This window comes from Aegilops tauschii, chromosome 5, assembly GCF_002575655.3.
Source record: "Aegilops tauschii subsp. strangulata cultivar AL8/78 chromosome 5, Aet v6.0, whole genome shotgun sequence".
Taxonomy (NCBI): Eukaryota; Viridiplantae; Streptophyta; class Magnoliopsida; order Poales; family Poaceae; genus Aegilops; species Aegilops tauschii.
Window position 1 is genome coordinate 10,369,789 of NC_053039.3, and position 16,920 is coordinate 10,386,708.

At 44.5% G+C, this 16,920-nt stretch overlaps 1 protein-coding gene and 1 long non-coding RNA gene across 6 annotated transcripts; both read right to left on the reverse strand.

The window, feature by feature from the left end:
- Positions 1-356: 356 nt before the first annotated feature.
- LOC120964243 (uncharacterized) lies at positions 357-7,140 on the reverse strand. 5 transcript variants are annotated; one of them, XR_005755912.3, is made up of 9 exons: positions 6,528-7,118; positions 6,324-6,411; positions 5,534-5,711; positions 4,438-4,622; positions 3,406-3,536; positions 2,628-2,843; positions 2,399-2,488; positions 1,535-1,849; positions 357-1,092 (listed from the first exon to the last, which is right to left on the reverse strand). It is a non-coding gene; the product is annotated as an uncharacterized lncRNA (long non-coding RNA). The 5 variants fall into 5 exon arrangements; XR_005755913.3 differs by having other exon boundaries at positions 2,628-2,968; positions 3,406-4,622; positions 6,528-7,140; XR_012183894.1 differs by having other exon boundaries at positions 3,406-4,787; positions 6,528-7,138.
- Positions 7,141-15,519: 8,379 nt separating this feature from the next.
- Positions 15,520-16,920, reverse strand: LOC109745323 (3-ketoacyl-CoA synthase 6-like). Its single transcript, XM_020304441.1, has one exon. It carries the CDS (start codon positions 16,918-16,920, stop codon positions 15,520-15,522), a length of 1,401 nt encoding a protein of 466 aa, XP_020160030.1.

Consider the following 16,920-nt stretch of genomic DNA (forward strand, 5'->3'; position numbering starts at 1 on the left):
GAGATAGCATTGTGAGTTGGTTCATGCTAAGATCATGCGAACTTTCACAAGGATATCGACATTGACCACTCCAGCTAGTAGATTCTCCAAGGGAAAAAAATCCTATTCTACACATAGAGAAAACCTATATCATTCTTTAGTATAAATTAAGGCTTGACATTCCACTTCAGCTTATATTTTGTTCAATCTATATACATGGAAGATAATGTTGCACTAACAAATCAGAACTTGTATTATTAATTATTAGCAGCAAATATTCTTTCCATAAAAAATTAAACATGTCAAATTCTCGCCGTGAAATTATGTCTTGGGTCTAGCTTAACCTATTCAGCAAGCTACCATTGACCATATTGTAGTTCATATGAAAAAGAGACGAACATCATATTCTGCTGAAAAACAACAATGTGAAGCCCTGTCCACCACATTTCGCTTCATATTACATTATTCTCACGTATCACACATACTACAATTCAACCATGCATATCAGTTAAATATAGGAATGGATCTCTAGTACAACAATATATGCACACTTTTTCTCCAAAGTGACTTCTATGTTTGCTACTACTATCTTCTACACACAGTCCCTACAGCAGAATTGACTGTGGTCTCAAGTTCCTTCTCCCACTAACCATCTCTGTCACAATTTTGTTGTAGCTATTCTAAATAGATGTCGTGGTCTGCCTCGGATACTCGTGCCTGAGAAGAGGCTACCCCATTGAACATGCATTGTTATACGCCAGGCAAGAAAACTCTGAACTGCACCACACAACACCGACCACAATGTCACGTCCATGATCAAAATTAAGAAGTGTTCTTGGCTTCCAGCCTTGGCCAAAAACTGCACCAGAACTGCCAGAATGCCATGTGGTCTCTTAAGAGGCGGGAAGAGCTAGGGAGCACCATGACACGCCGTCTACAGCTCGGTGGTGGTCATGGGTGGTGTTGATCTCATCACCCTGGCAATGGCTCCATGGAGGGTTAGGGATTTTTTGGAGCGTGCTATTGCACTGGATGAGACGTGTGTCTCCCTCCCGTGAGCTTGCGATGATGGGATCATGGCCGTCGTCGTCCATGCCTAATTGGCACATGAAACTGAACGAAGAAACACTCAACATATTTCTTCATGCAAAATCAAATACTATTGCAACTAAAATATATAATGCAATAACGAGTGTTTCAATGTTCTTCTGTTTATAGTCAGCGGGCAACAAGGTACAAATATGTTCTTCTTTCATCAGTTGTTATGTTTGTGTACCTCAGGCTTGTAGACAATACGATTTTGTTAGCCTGCACCACTACACTGATCTTTTGAAATGATAAATTTTAGCAACTATGTCAACAGTACTAAATCGCAGAAAAAAAAGAGAAACAACACCAACTTTAGCTTCACCAGAATTTCCTCAATATGTAGGAATAAAACAACGGATCTCAGCTACTATACATAAACCATGAAAATATGTAGAAACTAATTTTTCAACCAAAATAACACAATGGTGCATTGAAATAGGAAAAGAAGCACATAAACGACAATTACCTTCCTCGTGTAGTAGAGAAACACCATCAATGAATAGTCTCAATAAGCTTTCTGGATGTTTCAGTCTTCGGACGTAATATTCAGTTCTGACATAATATTTAGTTCAGAGAGGAAATCCCCGTGTAGTAAGGTATGTTGTGTATGCCGGCAATGTCGCGGGAGAGGCATGCCCCAGGAGTGGCACTGCAGATGCACGCCTTGCACCCCAGTCCCTCGCCATGCAACAGAGAAGCACCGCCACAGCTCGCTGGCCACCGGCAGGCAACAGCAAGGTGTGGCGCCGCAGACCCATGCCTTGTACCCCCATCCCTTGCCCTGCAAGGCAGCCCGTCGTCAGGATCGACACCATCTTTAATGTAATCTTTTCCAATACAAACCGCGTCTTTAAAATACAGCAGCGCAACACACTTACAGACCAAAGTACTCTAAAGTGATATTTCCAGTTCTCACAAAAAAGTGATATTTCCAAAATAAAAGTTTGGCGTTGCTAATTTCAGTATCTACATAGAGCCAAGCCTTTAACAGAAAAACATCAATGGATTTAAGATGGTGGGAGGATTCTGGATAGTTGGCCTCACCGGAAATAGAGGCGTTCGGTTGTGCTCGAAGCGGATATGATAGTAAGATAGTGAATAAATCACAATTTTATTTCAGGTATGAATTATTAGGAATTTGATGCTACCTTAGAATTAACATATTGCATCTATATTTTGTAACATCTAATTGCAGGTCGTCAAGTGGCTCAGGTTGTAGGGTGTAGTTACAGATGTACAAAGATCATGACAATGAGTAAACATACAATCTAAATTTATTCTAAAAGTCATGCATCTAGACCAAACAAATTGAGTTTGGTAAACGGTATACGTGAATTTTCACAGCTTTGCTCAAGTCATCCGGATCCGGTCACCTCCAGCAGACCTCGCAAGTCATAACAATAGTTTCCTTGTGCTAACCCTGCAACCCATTAGTCAAAAACATCAAGTCTATTTAGATATGTATTAAAAAGTAAGGATTATAAAATTCAAATAAGGGGAAAATAAGAGATATAATATAAAGATATAGTTCTGAATTGTGTGGTGGTTCAGTGTCTAACCCTTCAGAACAATTTTCAGGAAGGTGTTCGGGTCCAATACAGTGGGTATATCATAGTTTCATTGCACATCCGTATCATCAATGATCCATCAAACAATGGCCACATCTCATTGTTGATCAACAGTGACTAATTTAACTTGAGATGCAAATAACCCATTGGTATAAAGCAGTTGTAATACCGAAGATCGTCTCCAGTCATCGTTGAGCAATCACCCGCCTATGAGTCAACAAAATTGATGTTGAGGACAGCGATGTTAAATTCAGATAAAACTCCATCATAAATCACTAAGAACATCAATTTCAAGGACCAGCACCATGCCACTTTCCCAAACGCTTGGTGTCCTGAATCAAACTATTTCAATTGCATGATGTCTGTCGATGAAACAAAGCAAAAGCAGTGCAGATTGGAATGCTAGAAGACCACCCCCCCCCCCCCCCCAACCTCGCATGTTTCTAAACATGAGAAAATCAGTTACTAAAGCCAAAATAATGCACATCTATATATTATGTAATTCACTCTAAAAATGAAAATCACATTATACAAGTCAAGCATACTCAAAGGAACTGGCAATATTTTTGTCCAGCACATCTCAGTCGAACAGCTAATTCCAAGATGGGCATTATATGGCTCCCCCCAGCTTGGTAGGCTGCACCATGCTTCTTTCTCCAAATAGAAGAGCATAGTAAATGTTTTAGTAAATACATGGAGATGACGCATGGCACGAAACCATTATCCAGCAGTTGAAAAGCATCAAACTGGACGAGTTGACGAACTTTACCTGCTTGACAATCCCGCAGCCCCATCGAGCCTGGCGTCGAGCCCGCCAACCTCGGAGAATAACGAATCCCCACAGCTGCCGACTATTCCACCTGCTTCCACAAGCACCCCTTCGGCCGCCAGCAATGCCGCCTCCCGCCACCGATGGCCAACGTAAACATGCACAGAAACAATGAAATGGATAACACTTTTGCCCCCTCTATTACACATCAGAACCATCAAATATCAAACCTCGTCACAAAGCAGAGCATAATGTACTCAATAAAAATCAAGTAACCCTCCCTCACCAGCATCTACTCAATTAGACTACTAATCCGGCTACCTTCTTTTCGGGCCAAAAAATAACAAATCTACACCACCCTCGCGCAAGCAAGAAGTAATATATAGTGAAAAAATCAAACACAAATTCGACGAAGAACACACTGTACGGACGCAACTATTTTCCACAATGTTATCTGGTGATAAATTTGCAACTATTTTTTGGACATATTTTCCACGAATGTCATCTGGTGAAAAATTTCTATTCGCTATGAAAACATTTGTCAATGTTTCACACTAAAAAAAAAATCAGATTTTTTAATTATTTTACTGTTCACCCAGGTTCAAGTGAGCTAGGGATTAGAACAACATTTTTGGACAAAGTACTACAGAAATAATCCAAGCAATCCTACTATAATATCAAGGCACACATATAAGTGATTATTCTCTCATGCAAACTGAAGTACTCCCTCTGTTTCTAAATATAAGTCCATTTAGAAATTTCAATATGGACTACATACGGATGCATATAGACATTCTTTAGAGTGTAGATTCATTCAGTAGTCCATATTGGAATCTGTAAAAAGACTTATATTTAGGAATGGAGGGAGTAGTATATATATCCACCTCACGGGCTACTATATTAAGATGGCCAAGCCTTTGTTAATCATATGAACATGGTACAGGCAAGGAGGACATTAGCTAAGAAATGTAGTATCAAAGATTAGATAGATGAACATGCAAAATTTGATGTAGAAAACAAGGATAATCTTACCTGAATCTCTTCCGATAACTGCGCCTTGGCAGAGATGATATAGAAAATCTCGACTGGGGTGTGTTACTCGGTGGGGGTGTCGTCTGGTAGCGGCGGCGTGCACGGCTGCATCAGAGTGTGACCCGCCACCACGGGCATAGGCGTTACAGATTGGCGAGTGGAGGTCGACGAAGGCGCTGGCATGCCTGCACGAGACATGCGCAAAATTATCAAATCAGCATTGAACGTACCATATAGATGGATCTCTCAAAATATACTCTCATTCATCAATTCCTTTTCAGAAAATAAATGAAGTGGCTGGACCAATCTTAGCTCTGCTTGTATGTTGCTGCTCCAAAATCTTCCTCGAACTGGAGATTGACGGTCATATACTATGCATTAACTCTAAGGCAGAAACTTATTATCATCTTCAAAATAAGCTCACGTGTAAGAAGATATCCATGAGAAGTACATCAAATTATGTATGAAAATATCTGAACCAAACAGAGCGCCTATTTATTCTCAGCTCATAGTTTTCATTCACTAAAATGTGCCGTTGGCCTAATATGCACGTCTGACCAAAAGTGTGATGAGGTGTTGGATCAGAGGTTTTAGTTAGGTCATGAACTGATCCCATCACTCAACAGTTAACACGAGAGTTTGGCGAGAGCAACAGAAAGTATGGTTAGCATATACGAGACACAAGTACAGATCCATAAGCAGAGGACACATGGCCTGTGTGTTACCTGTTGTGGTGAAACCGTATGCTTTTTGACCAAATATATATATATGCAAGGCAACATGCAGATGAATAGCATGAAGATGTGGGCAAAAAGGCACACGTTTGTTTAAGTAGGTTTGATAGGATGCTTAAAATAAGAAGGTTTACTATAACCATGGGCCTTGTAGCAGAAGAAACAACAAAGTAACAATGCTGCCGAAACAAACGGGATCTAGGAATTAAAGCGTGGACAAAAGAATGCAAATACCAAATACTTGCAAGAATAGAAATGCAAATTAAAACGGATCTACTAACCCATAATTTTTAAATACAAATTATTTGAATATATTACAAATCAAAAGCTTGCAAGAATATAGATGGTCAGATGGAACATACCGAATACCGACAGCGCACTAAAGACAATCACGAGGCAAATGCCCTTTCCGAGACCTCATTGCAGTAAATGTTCGAATAATATCCTTATCATCAACGGACTTGAGTACCACCTGCTCATTGTAACTTGTAACACATGACTTGAACCATTCATTATTGATCTTGCTACGCAGTTTGCTCCCTGTTAAAAATAAGAAAACAGTTTTCTCTCTATTAGTGCTCGACAGAAAAACAGAAGTGTTCATAAAACTTTAGAAAATGACAAATAAAAAATACAGTCATGCAAACTTAAAGAAAATGACATGTTTGGCTTGAAAATCCAGTCAGGAAAATCAGCTTTATTGACAAAATCTGATCTATATAACTTTAAAGTAGATACTTGGTTGCAGCTAAAATAGAATCAAGTGCTGCCGGCAGGTCCGGTCCTCGGATTTTAGGGGCCCAGGGCGAAACAAAAATCCAGGGCCTTTAGTATAAAGGTCTAAATAATAATCAATCTATGTAGACATAAATTTAGAGGCCAAAAAATAAGGGCATCTAAAATCATTAAGCATATCAAAAAATAAAATCATCCGAGATGCAAATTAGTAAATTAGTAATGATAGTAACTATCTATCTCATCCAACAATTTCTTCTCAATGCATACTTTCGAGATGGCATGACAGTACTAAAATTGAAAAGGACAATTATTTTTGGAAATTAGCACAAAGCTATGATAATATAAGATCCAGTTAAAAATCATCATCAAGAATCTGCCTCTCGCCTCTGGTTCATAAAACCTGCTAGGGCATACCTTATCTGGAATCTGCCTCTCACCTCTTCTTGTGGTGAACGGCGTTTATTATCACCTGGACGGCAGTGCTAACGACCTGATTGGTAAACTATAGAGATTAGAGAGGAGAAACAATCAGCCAAATCGTTGGACAAATCTAGAATCAGAAACGCATAGGTCACTGCTCGTTCGGAGGAAGAAAGATGAACAGCCAGATGTACGTACCTGGTGGCGCTGACGTCCTAGACTCCAGTCGAAATCAAATTAGGGTGCGACGGTGCGGACACACCAGGAACCTAATTAGGGTGCGACGAGGACGACACGCTGGATCCTCATAGGGAAGGCTCCCCCAAACCATGGAAGCTGGCGTGGTCGCGCGGAGGACGATGATGACGACGGGAGGAAGCTGAAGTGGGTGAGGTGGAGCTCCTCCGTACGCGCACATGCCAACACCCGCCACCGCCTGCGATGAGGACGACGCGCCGGCTCCTCATAGGGAATCCCCCAAATCGTGGAATCTGGCGGGGTCACACGGAGGATGACGATGACGACGGGAGGAATTGGGGGAGGTGTAGCTTCACCATGGCCGAGTCGAGCGAAGGAGGCCGGCGGTGGCGATTTTTGTGGAGAGAAAGATCCGATCGAGATCGAGGGGGGAAGTGGAGGTGCAGGCGTTCGTGCGACCACGTGGAGACGCGAAATCTACCCTGTGCCGCAGCGACGGCGTCTCCCGGAGTTCGGCGGCAGGGATTGAAACCGCCCTGCCCTGGAGACTTGGCGGCGGCGTTTCCCAGAGTTCGGCGGCGGGGGCGGCGTCTCCCTCTCGGACGGCGGTGGCGGGGGCGGCGTCTCCCTCTCGGACGGCGGCGGCGGCGGCAACGATAGATGGGATCGATGGAGCTTTTTTTTTTCTGGGCGTGGGGTTTTTTTGGGTGGCTGCGTGGATGGGTGGGGTGGGAAGAGGGTGAAAGAAAACCAGCGAAAAAAAACCGGACGAAAATGGTAGGACGAAAATGGTGGGACGAAAATAAAACCCGGAACGCAGACTACCAACTGAGACATTAGGAGTAGAGATTAGGAGTAGAGATCTATCGTCATGAACATGGTCAGAACAGTTTCTTTCTCCATATTGTTTAATGGTAGCAGATTGGAGGAATTTAAACCATCACGAGGTATTCGGCAGGGAGATCTGATCTCTCCATATCTGTTCTTGAGAGCAGCAGAGGGCCTTTCGTGCCTATTAAAATCTCAGAATGAATCATCTCAGCTTTGCGGCATTAAGGTGGCACCATCGGCACCGTCAGTGAACCACCTTTTATTCGCGGATGATAGCCTGCTGTTTTTCAAGACAAGTGTAAATGAAGCAGACCATGTGTCACACCTTTTGGATACATATTGTATGGCCTCGGGCCAGAGGATCAATAGAGATAAATCATCCATTTTCTTTAGTAAGGGATGTCCACAGATCATGAGAGATGCGGTAAAAGGGTGCTTGCAGGTGCCAAATGAATCTCTGAGTGACAGATACCTTGGCATGCCCACTGATGTGGGACACTCCAAGATGGGGACCCTCAAATATTTAAGTGACCGAGTATGGGACAAGGTGAAAGGATGGATGGGAAAGTGCTTATCAGCAGGAGGCAAGGAAGTTCTCATAAAATCAGTAGCCCAAGCGATCCCGGTTTATTCATGTCGTGTTTTAAGCTCCCGAGAGGTCTGTGCAGTCATATAAACTCCATCATCCGTAAGTTTTGGTGGGGTTGTAAACAAGGGGAAAGGAAACCTACATGGTGTCTTGGGAAGTGATGAAGAGACCAAAATATTTGGGAGGACTCGGGTTTAGCGACCTTGAACTATTTAATTTGGCACTCCTAGCAAGGCAGGCCTGGAGGGTTTTGCAGGACCCATCTTCTTTGAGCGCAAGGATACTTAAAGCCTCATACTTTCCTAACACGTCGTTTCTGAGTTCAGAACTTGGGTCCAGGCCATCCCAAATTTGGAGGGCCATTCTTGAAGGCAAGGAGATTCTTAAACAGGGGATAGTGCGAAGAATTGGTAATGGGCAATCGACGAACATATGGGCAGACAATTGGATACCCAAAGAAGCGTCGCTGCGTCCTATTATTTCCCGGATACAAAACCCTCCAGAGATGGTATCGGACTTGCTTATACCTGCTACGGCATCATGGGACGAGCAGTTAGTCCGGACTGTTTTTTTTTTGCCAGTTGACGCGGACGCAATTTTGAAGATACCGGTCTGCACAAGAAATACCGAGGATTTCTGGGCATGGCACCCGGACAAGAAGGGGCGGTTCACAGTTAGCTAGGCCTACAGATTTGTGATCAACACCAAGGTCACGAGAGAAAACTGGCTTGAAGGCAGGAGCGGATCATCTAGCACTGTTAGAGAGGAAAAAGATTGGTCAAAACTGTGGAGCCTAACAGTACCGTTTAAAATCAGAGTGTTTTGTGGCGTCTGGCTCGCCACTCCCTTCCAACGACGGATGTCTTGAATATAAGGAATATGGCTACTCGGGATGCATGCCCTCTGTGTGGCGCTCCCGACTCGTGGCGACATGCGCTTCTGTCATGCAACATGGCAAGGTGTACATGGGCCTTGTCCGAGCCTGACCTGGTGTCGAAGATGGTGGAAAATGCAGAACCACGAGCGAGGAATTGGTTGTTTGAACTAAATAACACACTCGAGCATACTTCATTCACAAGAATGGTGGTGACCCTATGGGCGAACTGGTACGCGCGGAGACAAGCAATACATTAAGGTATTTTTCAGTCACCATTGCAAACGTCGTCCTTTGTGAGCTCATACTTAAATGCGCTGGAGCAGATAGCCAAGCCGGCGCCCACGCAAGCTGTTGGTGGGACACGCCAGGTTGTTCCCCAGCGCTGGTTAGCTTCACCTCAGGGCGTGGTGAAAATGAACGTCGATGGAGCTGTGCAGCGCAATAGATACGGCGGTTCAGCTGCAGTAATATGTCGTGATCACACAGAGGGTTGTTTCTCAGGCCTTTTGCGGTTGTCTATCGAGGAATCATCGATCGTACCATCTTGGAGACATATGTGTGTTGTTTCTCAGGCCTTCTGCGGTTGTCTATCGAGGAATCATCGATCCTACCATCTTGGAGACATATGCATGCAGAGAAGCTTTAGCTCTTGCAGAAGACCTACATGTAGAAAGATTGAAGGTGGCATCGGATTGCCTAGGAGTGGTGAACGACATCAATCATGGGACAGGAGGTCCTCACTCGGCTATTATAAATGAAATAACCAACCATAGAACTAGTTTTACTTTATGTTCTTTCGTTCACGAGCATAGGAACCACAACTTTGAGGCTCACAATCTCGCCAAGTTTGTATGTAATTTAGGCATAGGGAGATATGTTTGGTTGGGCAATCCTCATGACCCAACAGTTGTATCTGTGAACATTGCCATCAATCAATAAAGTGGCGAGATTTCTCAAAAAAAAAAAAGATGCAACCGCGGTACACGGGGAATAGGATCCGCCTTCCCAGCCGCCGCCACCATGGAATTCGGTCAGTTGGGTAGTCGTGCTACCTCCCATCTCCATCTACTCGTCCCTTACCACAAACCACTCCATGCCCCTCCTTCCCTAGACTCAGACAATGACTACTTCGTCTCTCCTTCGACTCGCACACCCACGATGGCGTTCTTTCCACCATGCACGGCGGCACACAGAGGCAGCTACCGCCCTCCAGCGCGTCGAGCGGTGTCCTCGTGCGTTGTTTCCTGTTTAGCGCTTATAGCGTTGCTTGCTATTGCTTTTGCACGGCAGGCACACCCCTTCCGTCCTGGGCTTGGCACATTAAATTTTATTCTCTCGTTTGCTTTGTTCGCTAGCAGACTGCGCGTGATGTCCATGAGCCGTTGGTGCAGCCCGGTTTTGGGAAGCTTTTTTTTCTTCCTCTTTTTGTTTTTCATTTCCATTTTTTGTCGACATTTTTTCAAATTCATAAAAAAATCATGTTGGTGAAATATTTTTTCAAATTCACAATGTTTTTCAAAATCAGATTTTTTTAATCATTTCTTGTTAACGCATCTCTGCCTCCTCTTTTCTCTACCGAATAATATTTGTAGATCTGTACGTCGCTCACAGGTGATGAAGGATGTGAGGTTATTTATTTAGGACAATAAAACTGAGCCTAATCCTTGCCCTCTCAGCATTTTGCATTTATGGCCGTCCATTTTCAGATCCAATCGTTTCTAGCCGCCTGATCTGATTTGTGCGTCACGTTTCGTGCTTCGTGGGCCGGCTGTCCTAAGGGGACGCTGCTCCAGCAGCCGAAACGCAATTTGGTGGTTGATTGGGCTATTGGGCCGAGGGGACCATGGTTGTGCGTTCGCGTGGTTCCCGTGGTGTGTGTGTGCGGCAGGCGATGTTTCGAGCGTTGGCCCTGTGATTGTTAGGGTGTGTTTGGATTGTGGCCAAAGTGCATTTTACCAAAATTTTGGTCATGTTTCAAAGATTGGTTTTTGTTTGGATGGTTGTCAATTTTTTGACATGCCAATGAACTCTAGCCAATTCTAGTTTATTTTTCTTGCCAATGTTAATCAAATTATGGGCAACAAAACCCTCAATCAAAATTTTGGCTAGCCAATGTTTTGATGGGGCAATCTTGGGCACAAACCAAACACATCCTTGTACTCGCCTGCGCGCTCGCCTTCGTCTCCCTTCTTCTGTCTCTTCACCGAGCGCCGCCGGCAGGGCATCTCCTCTCCGTATCCCACGACCCCATCGACCAAGCCAAGCACCGCTGTTGTCTTTCTCAAGTGCCACCATCTCCGGTCTTCTCACCAAGCGTCGCCGCCGCGGCCGCCCTCAATCTGTAACCTACGACCAAGATCCCTCTCCCTGCGGTGGCACTGCCCCCTTCCACATCGCCGGATCAACGTTGCCGGCCCCGTGCGGCCAAGATCAACGCTGCTGATCCCGTCCCACTTCCACGCCACCGGATCAACACTGCCGATCCCGTCCAAACCCACAGGCCCCCATGTCGTCCACCATGACCTATAGCAGCCGTGGCGACTCCTACGTCCTGAACATCTCGCGGATGCTTGGAGAGCGGACCAGGAAGGGTCGCTGCGCCGGGCAGAAATTGAAAGAAGAGTTCACTTATTGCCCAATTCCAGCTCTGGACACGAAGCAAAGAAAGGCAGAGCTATCAAAGAGGTAAGCAGGGATGTATATAATTCCTGATGATGCTATGGCAGGAGACTTTGGTTTGGTTTGTCTGCAATTCAAATAAGGTGCAGCAGCAAAGAGAGGCACAGGAGTGAAGCGATTAGAGGATGGGATGCAGTAGGTGCCGTCTCCAATTGCAAGCTTCTGAGTAGTATCGGTCACGGCCTGGCTGTGAGACGTGCCAGTTTCTATTGATCAATAATGGTTACAATTATCTAATCAATTTGTGTTGTTGTAATTCATGTAGATTTTGTACTAAGATGGTTAGAAACGTTTGATTCAGGGACACGGACGTGGTGCCGCAAACTCATGTCGTCCAAACCTGTTCTGTTGAGAACTGATGTATGTGCAAGATCTGTATGGGATATGACACCCAACTATATGGTGAGTATTTAAGAAATTAAGATTTGTGGGGGTGATGAGAACCTGCATGCATTCACTCCTGTACATGTAACTTTTGCCTACGTATCTTAGAATATATGCCTCAACATGTTTGTATTACATCATTTGTTACTTTGCAGCATGTTTTACTGAAGTTATTCAATGTACAATGTCACCCACGGATGGAAACCTCTACATCTCGACCAGTCATCTCCAGCTGCTAATGGCCGTAGGTTTTCCTTGGGTAGCGCCTTAGAAGTTGATATTCTCCTTTATATGCCAGGTATGCCCAAAGAATGAACATAGTTTGTAGATTTCTTTTATTGTGTCTGTGTGATGGAAGCTCTACTGCTGTCATCTCTCGGTTGGCAAATCTTATCATTGTCTGTACAAGAAATAAGAATAATGTCAAATGATCCATACCATCTTATAGTCGCCTAGCTATGTGGAAGAGCATACTATATAATCTAAGTTCTCCAATTTTACACAAATTTACTAGATGAAATGTCTCTGTATTATGTGGCATAAATAAAAGAAATATTCAATTAACTTTTACTCGTAACGAGAACACTTTTCTATGTAGGAAAAATAACTGAGCCTGAAACTTCCTACTCATGAATTTTAATAGTTGGCCAATCCCATCATTTACGCACTATCTTCTACTGCTAGGAACAATGCCTTGAGTAATTGTTGAACCATTATGTACTAATCTACAGTCCCAAATATAAAGCATATTTTCCTCTTAATATTTTATTTGTCTACCGTGTCATCCGTCGACTGTCCTCACACTAACTGAAGCCCACTAGACCGAAGAAAAACAATGTCCTGCCATACTACCCCTATACTTCCTTGCAAATATATTAGATTTCATCTCTCTTCTATTGCCAACAAATATAGGTCATAGATGCAAATTTAATTAAGGTTCATGAGTCATTTATTCTATATTTAAGAAAAAAACAAATAATCGGGCGTGGCAACGCGCACCATCAGCTTGTTTCCGCAAAATAGCGCAACCTTCTGTTAGCATACAAAGTATGGTTTTAACTATGGTTGTGATCATATTTTTATGTAACAATATGTCTCTCGATTTTAACTTCACGACTCATTTATGGTCTGGTTCTGCTAAGTCTGGTAGTTCTGCTATGCCTCGTTGATACATTTAATAATTGTGTACACTTTATTGGAAGGTATAAAATGGCTGATACAATCTAAGATGAAAGCTGGGCAAGCACATATGCTTAATATTCTGCTTTAGAACCTTCACTTCTTCCAGATTAATAAGTAGCTGTGACCATGTTAGATCTACAAGACTGGATTAAAAGAAATCCCATATTGATCTCTTATTCAGTTTGTATTTTACATTTCAAGTGTTCATCATTCTAGCAATGCTCAAACAGTATTTTTATTTGAGATTCTTCTAAATGCCTGTGTGAGTACTTTGCATAATTTTTGTTTTGTTGATAAAATCAAAACAAAAGGCTTGATGCTGATATATCAAGTCTCTCATTTGTTGTTAAAACAGTGAAGGAAATCTATGGATGCTTTGTTATCTCTGTTCCTGCTCTATTTGAATTTAATCTTTTATAATACTAGATATTTCCTCGAAATATGTTTTGCTGCTTACTGATGGCAAGTAATTTGGGAATGACATTCCACTGCAAAAAGTCTTCTAGAGCTCGCCTTTCAATTATTTGAGAGTTGAATTACGTGAAAGACCAGTAGGTGCTGTCCTTTGGAGTATAGAATGTTGTAAAGTTCTGTTGTGTCCATTTTTTGCATTTCAACTATTGTGTGGTAGTGCTATCATTTCATTCCAACTATTGCATGCTTTAAGTTGTTCATTTACTGTTTTTCACCAATTTTAGGACATCGAGGAGCTCCCTGACTTATTATAAATGGATTAGCTGCAAAACTATATACTCAATTTGTCTCTCTGTATATTACCTCGCGTTAGAAAATGGCTTCAGCTATCAACTATGAAAAAGGTGGTTTGCCTAATATCTCAGTTAAATTCCTGCCTTCAAGTTGCCTATGGTGCAGTGTAACTACTATTAGGAGTCAGACCAGGATGGATAAGCTGGCTTATTTCCTAGAAACTACTATTTGACTAGAAGCATAGTTTTTTTTAAACCTGAAACAGTAGGAGAGCCTCATAATGCATAATTAATTCAATTCACTCCCACCATCTGAATGCAGAAATCCTTGATTGAGCAACTGTGCTATGTATAGGAGTTTGCGTTTTTCAGATTCTATTACAAAGATTACCATATAGCTTCTCTCAAATATTTGCACATCTCCATATGGTTACAAAAAAATCATAAATGATTATCATTATATTGTTAAAATGGATGGGCGTGGCAACGCGCGTCATCAGTGATTTAGTATGCGTGTAAATCTGATTTGAAGGACACGAGGTTGTTTGCCGTTTGGTCTTGGTACGTGCGGAGCTCAAATCAATCTGTACATACAAACATACATTGTCCTAAATTCTTTTCTTCTTGATTTATTTGCCTCCATGCAGCTGCTAAACTGTAACGGAGCAATGCACATTCGTATGGTGTTTTTTCAATGATAAAGCTTTATTAATTAGAAAAAACGGTTACATCGTCTATAATAAAAGGTACAATCTCATCCATAGACTCCTCAAACCAGTCCCTACTATCAGAAAATTTCGCTAACCTAGCAAGTTCATGACGACCTTATTTGCCTCCCTAGTACAATGTTCGAAACTAGTAAGCGTAAATCACATGCCAAAAAATAGCAGTCATAAAAAACTGCCACCACTGCTCCCGCAGACTGACCTCCATTCTTCATTGTATCGGTTACTTCCATATTGTCCGAATTGATAACAAGTCGGTTACATCCCGCCTTTTTTGCAATTGATAAGCCCAATCTAAGGGCCAGGGTTTTTGCTGTCAGAGCATCTACACACAAATCAATCTTCCTGTATCCGCCAACGATGAAATTTCCTTTGTCATCTCTAAGAACGGCTCCAGCAGGGCCCCTAAGTAGATAATGATCAAAAGACGCATTCACATTAAGCTTGACAAAACCTGTGGGGGGTCTAACCCATCCTCCCTTTTTCCTCGAAGCATTAGGGGCCTTGGCATTAACAAAGTTCGCCGCTATAGCACGAACCCCCATAGACGTCTGGTCAGCATCTCGAGACTTTCCTTCATGGACTAATTTACGTCGTCTATCCCACCAAATGTACCAAGACGTGATGGCAATCACTTCACGAGCATTGTGGAGTACCGGTATAAAAAGATCCTGGTCTGACAAAAGAAGCAGATATTCAAGAACTGCCTCTCCCGCATGATCAACAGCGAGCACGTTCGTATGGTGTTGGTATGTGTGATAATGATCTTCCTTCGGTTCAACTTGTAACATTTCATGAATTTCGGAAATTAAATTTATTTCAGTGAGAACAGAATTACAGTCCAGGGATATTAGTACTGACTTTACACCTGGTATATATAAGAAAATAAGCTAACTGCATGCAGATAGGAGCAGAAAAGAAGTGGACGATTTATTCTTATGAGCTTATTTTTCACTGCAATCAATTAAGGGCTAATTTCCACTGCATAAGCCAAGGCTCAAAAGAATCGAACCGGGCCTTAGGTCATCTTGGCAATTTGGGGAAGCTGCTGCGCCTGCGCGTGCACAGGGTAGCGGTGGATGCAGGCGGCCCAGGGTCCGTTGGGATCTGCCGCCGCCGGGTTGATGCACTCCCATACGACGCTGCTGCAGTCTATGCCGGGGCTGAAGGAGATCATACACACCCGGTCACCCTTGCTCATCCGGCCCTTGGCCTCGATGTAGGCCAGCTCGTACAGCAGCGAGCTGCTGGCCATGTTCCCGAACCGGTGCAGCGTCATGTGCGACGCCTCCATGTCACGGTCAGAGAGGCCGAGGCCACGCTGCACCTCGTGGAGCACCCTGCGCCCGCCCGGGTGGATGCAGAAGTGCTGGAACACCTTGTTGAAGGCCGGCCGCGCGCCCTTCTCCGCTCGCCCAGTTGCTCTCGGCTGCGGGAACACGTATTGCTTGACGAGGGAGAAGGCGACCCGGAGAAGCTCCAACGCAGGCAGGGCCCTGGGACAGAAGGCCACGATGTGACTCTTGAGCGCGTTCGCAGCAACCACGGGAAGTTCCTTTGAGAGGTTGATGCCCGTGATCCCCTTGTCGTCCTCCTCCTGGAATGCGCACCGGTAGTCGCTGTCCCGCGCGGCGGTCAGCGTGCGCACGATCGGACCGAGCCGGAACCGCGCGCGTTCCGGTGAGTTGGTCATGATCATGGCGGCGGCGCCCATGCGGAACAGCACATTCGGCACAAGCATCTCGCGCTTGGTGCCGTTGTACAACATCGACGACAGGATCTCGGTGGCTATGATCAGCACGTGCTTGTGCTTCCCTGGCGGCGCCGCCTGCAGGAGTTTCTGGGCGAGGCCGACGCAGATGAGCGCCCCGCTGCACCCCATCCCGGACAGGTTCACGCTCTGCACGTCCGCGCGGAGCCTGTACTTGTTCACGACCACGTCAGCGAACACCGGCGTCAGCGTGGTGAAGCTACAGGCGACGATGAGCGTGTCGATGTCCTTGGGGTTCACCGTGGTCCTCGCGAACACCTTGTCGACGGCGGAGGAGATGACCAGCTCGGCTTCCACCCGGGAAGCCTCCACGCCGCGCTCGGGGGGCATATAGCGGTACGAGTCGGGCACGCTGGTCTCCTCGCCGATCCCGGACCGCTCATGCAGCCGAGCCATGAAGTCGGCGCTCTCCTCCTCGATGATGTCGGTCATGAGGCGTGCGTGCTCCAGGGCCATCGCCGAGGGGATCCTGTAACGTGGCTCGCCCAGGAAGCAGCCGTAGTCCACGAGGTACACGTCCCGCGCCCGGCTAACCCGCCACAGCATGGCCATGCCGGACACCAGGATCACTACCATTAGGACGTGAACCGGAAGCAAACCCACAAAAAAGTCGGTGCTGGCTGTCGATGCTCTCTGAAGCACGGCCAT

Bases quoted from the DNA above. Each gene is read 5' to 3' on its own strand.
- LOC109745323 (XM_020304441.1), bottom strand. From the start codon at position 16,920: ATGGCCGTGCTTCAGAGAGCATCGACAGCCAGCACCGACTTTTTTGTG.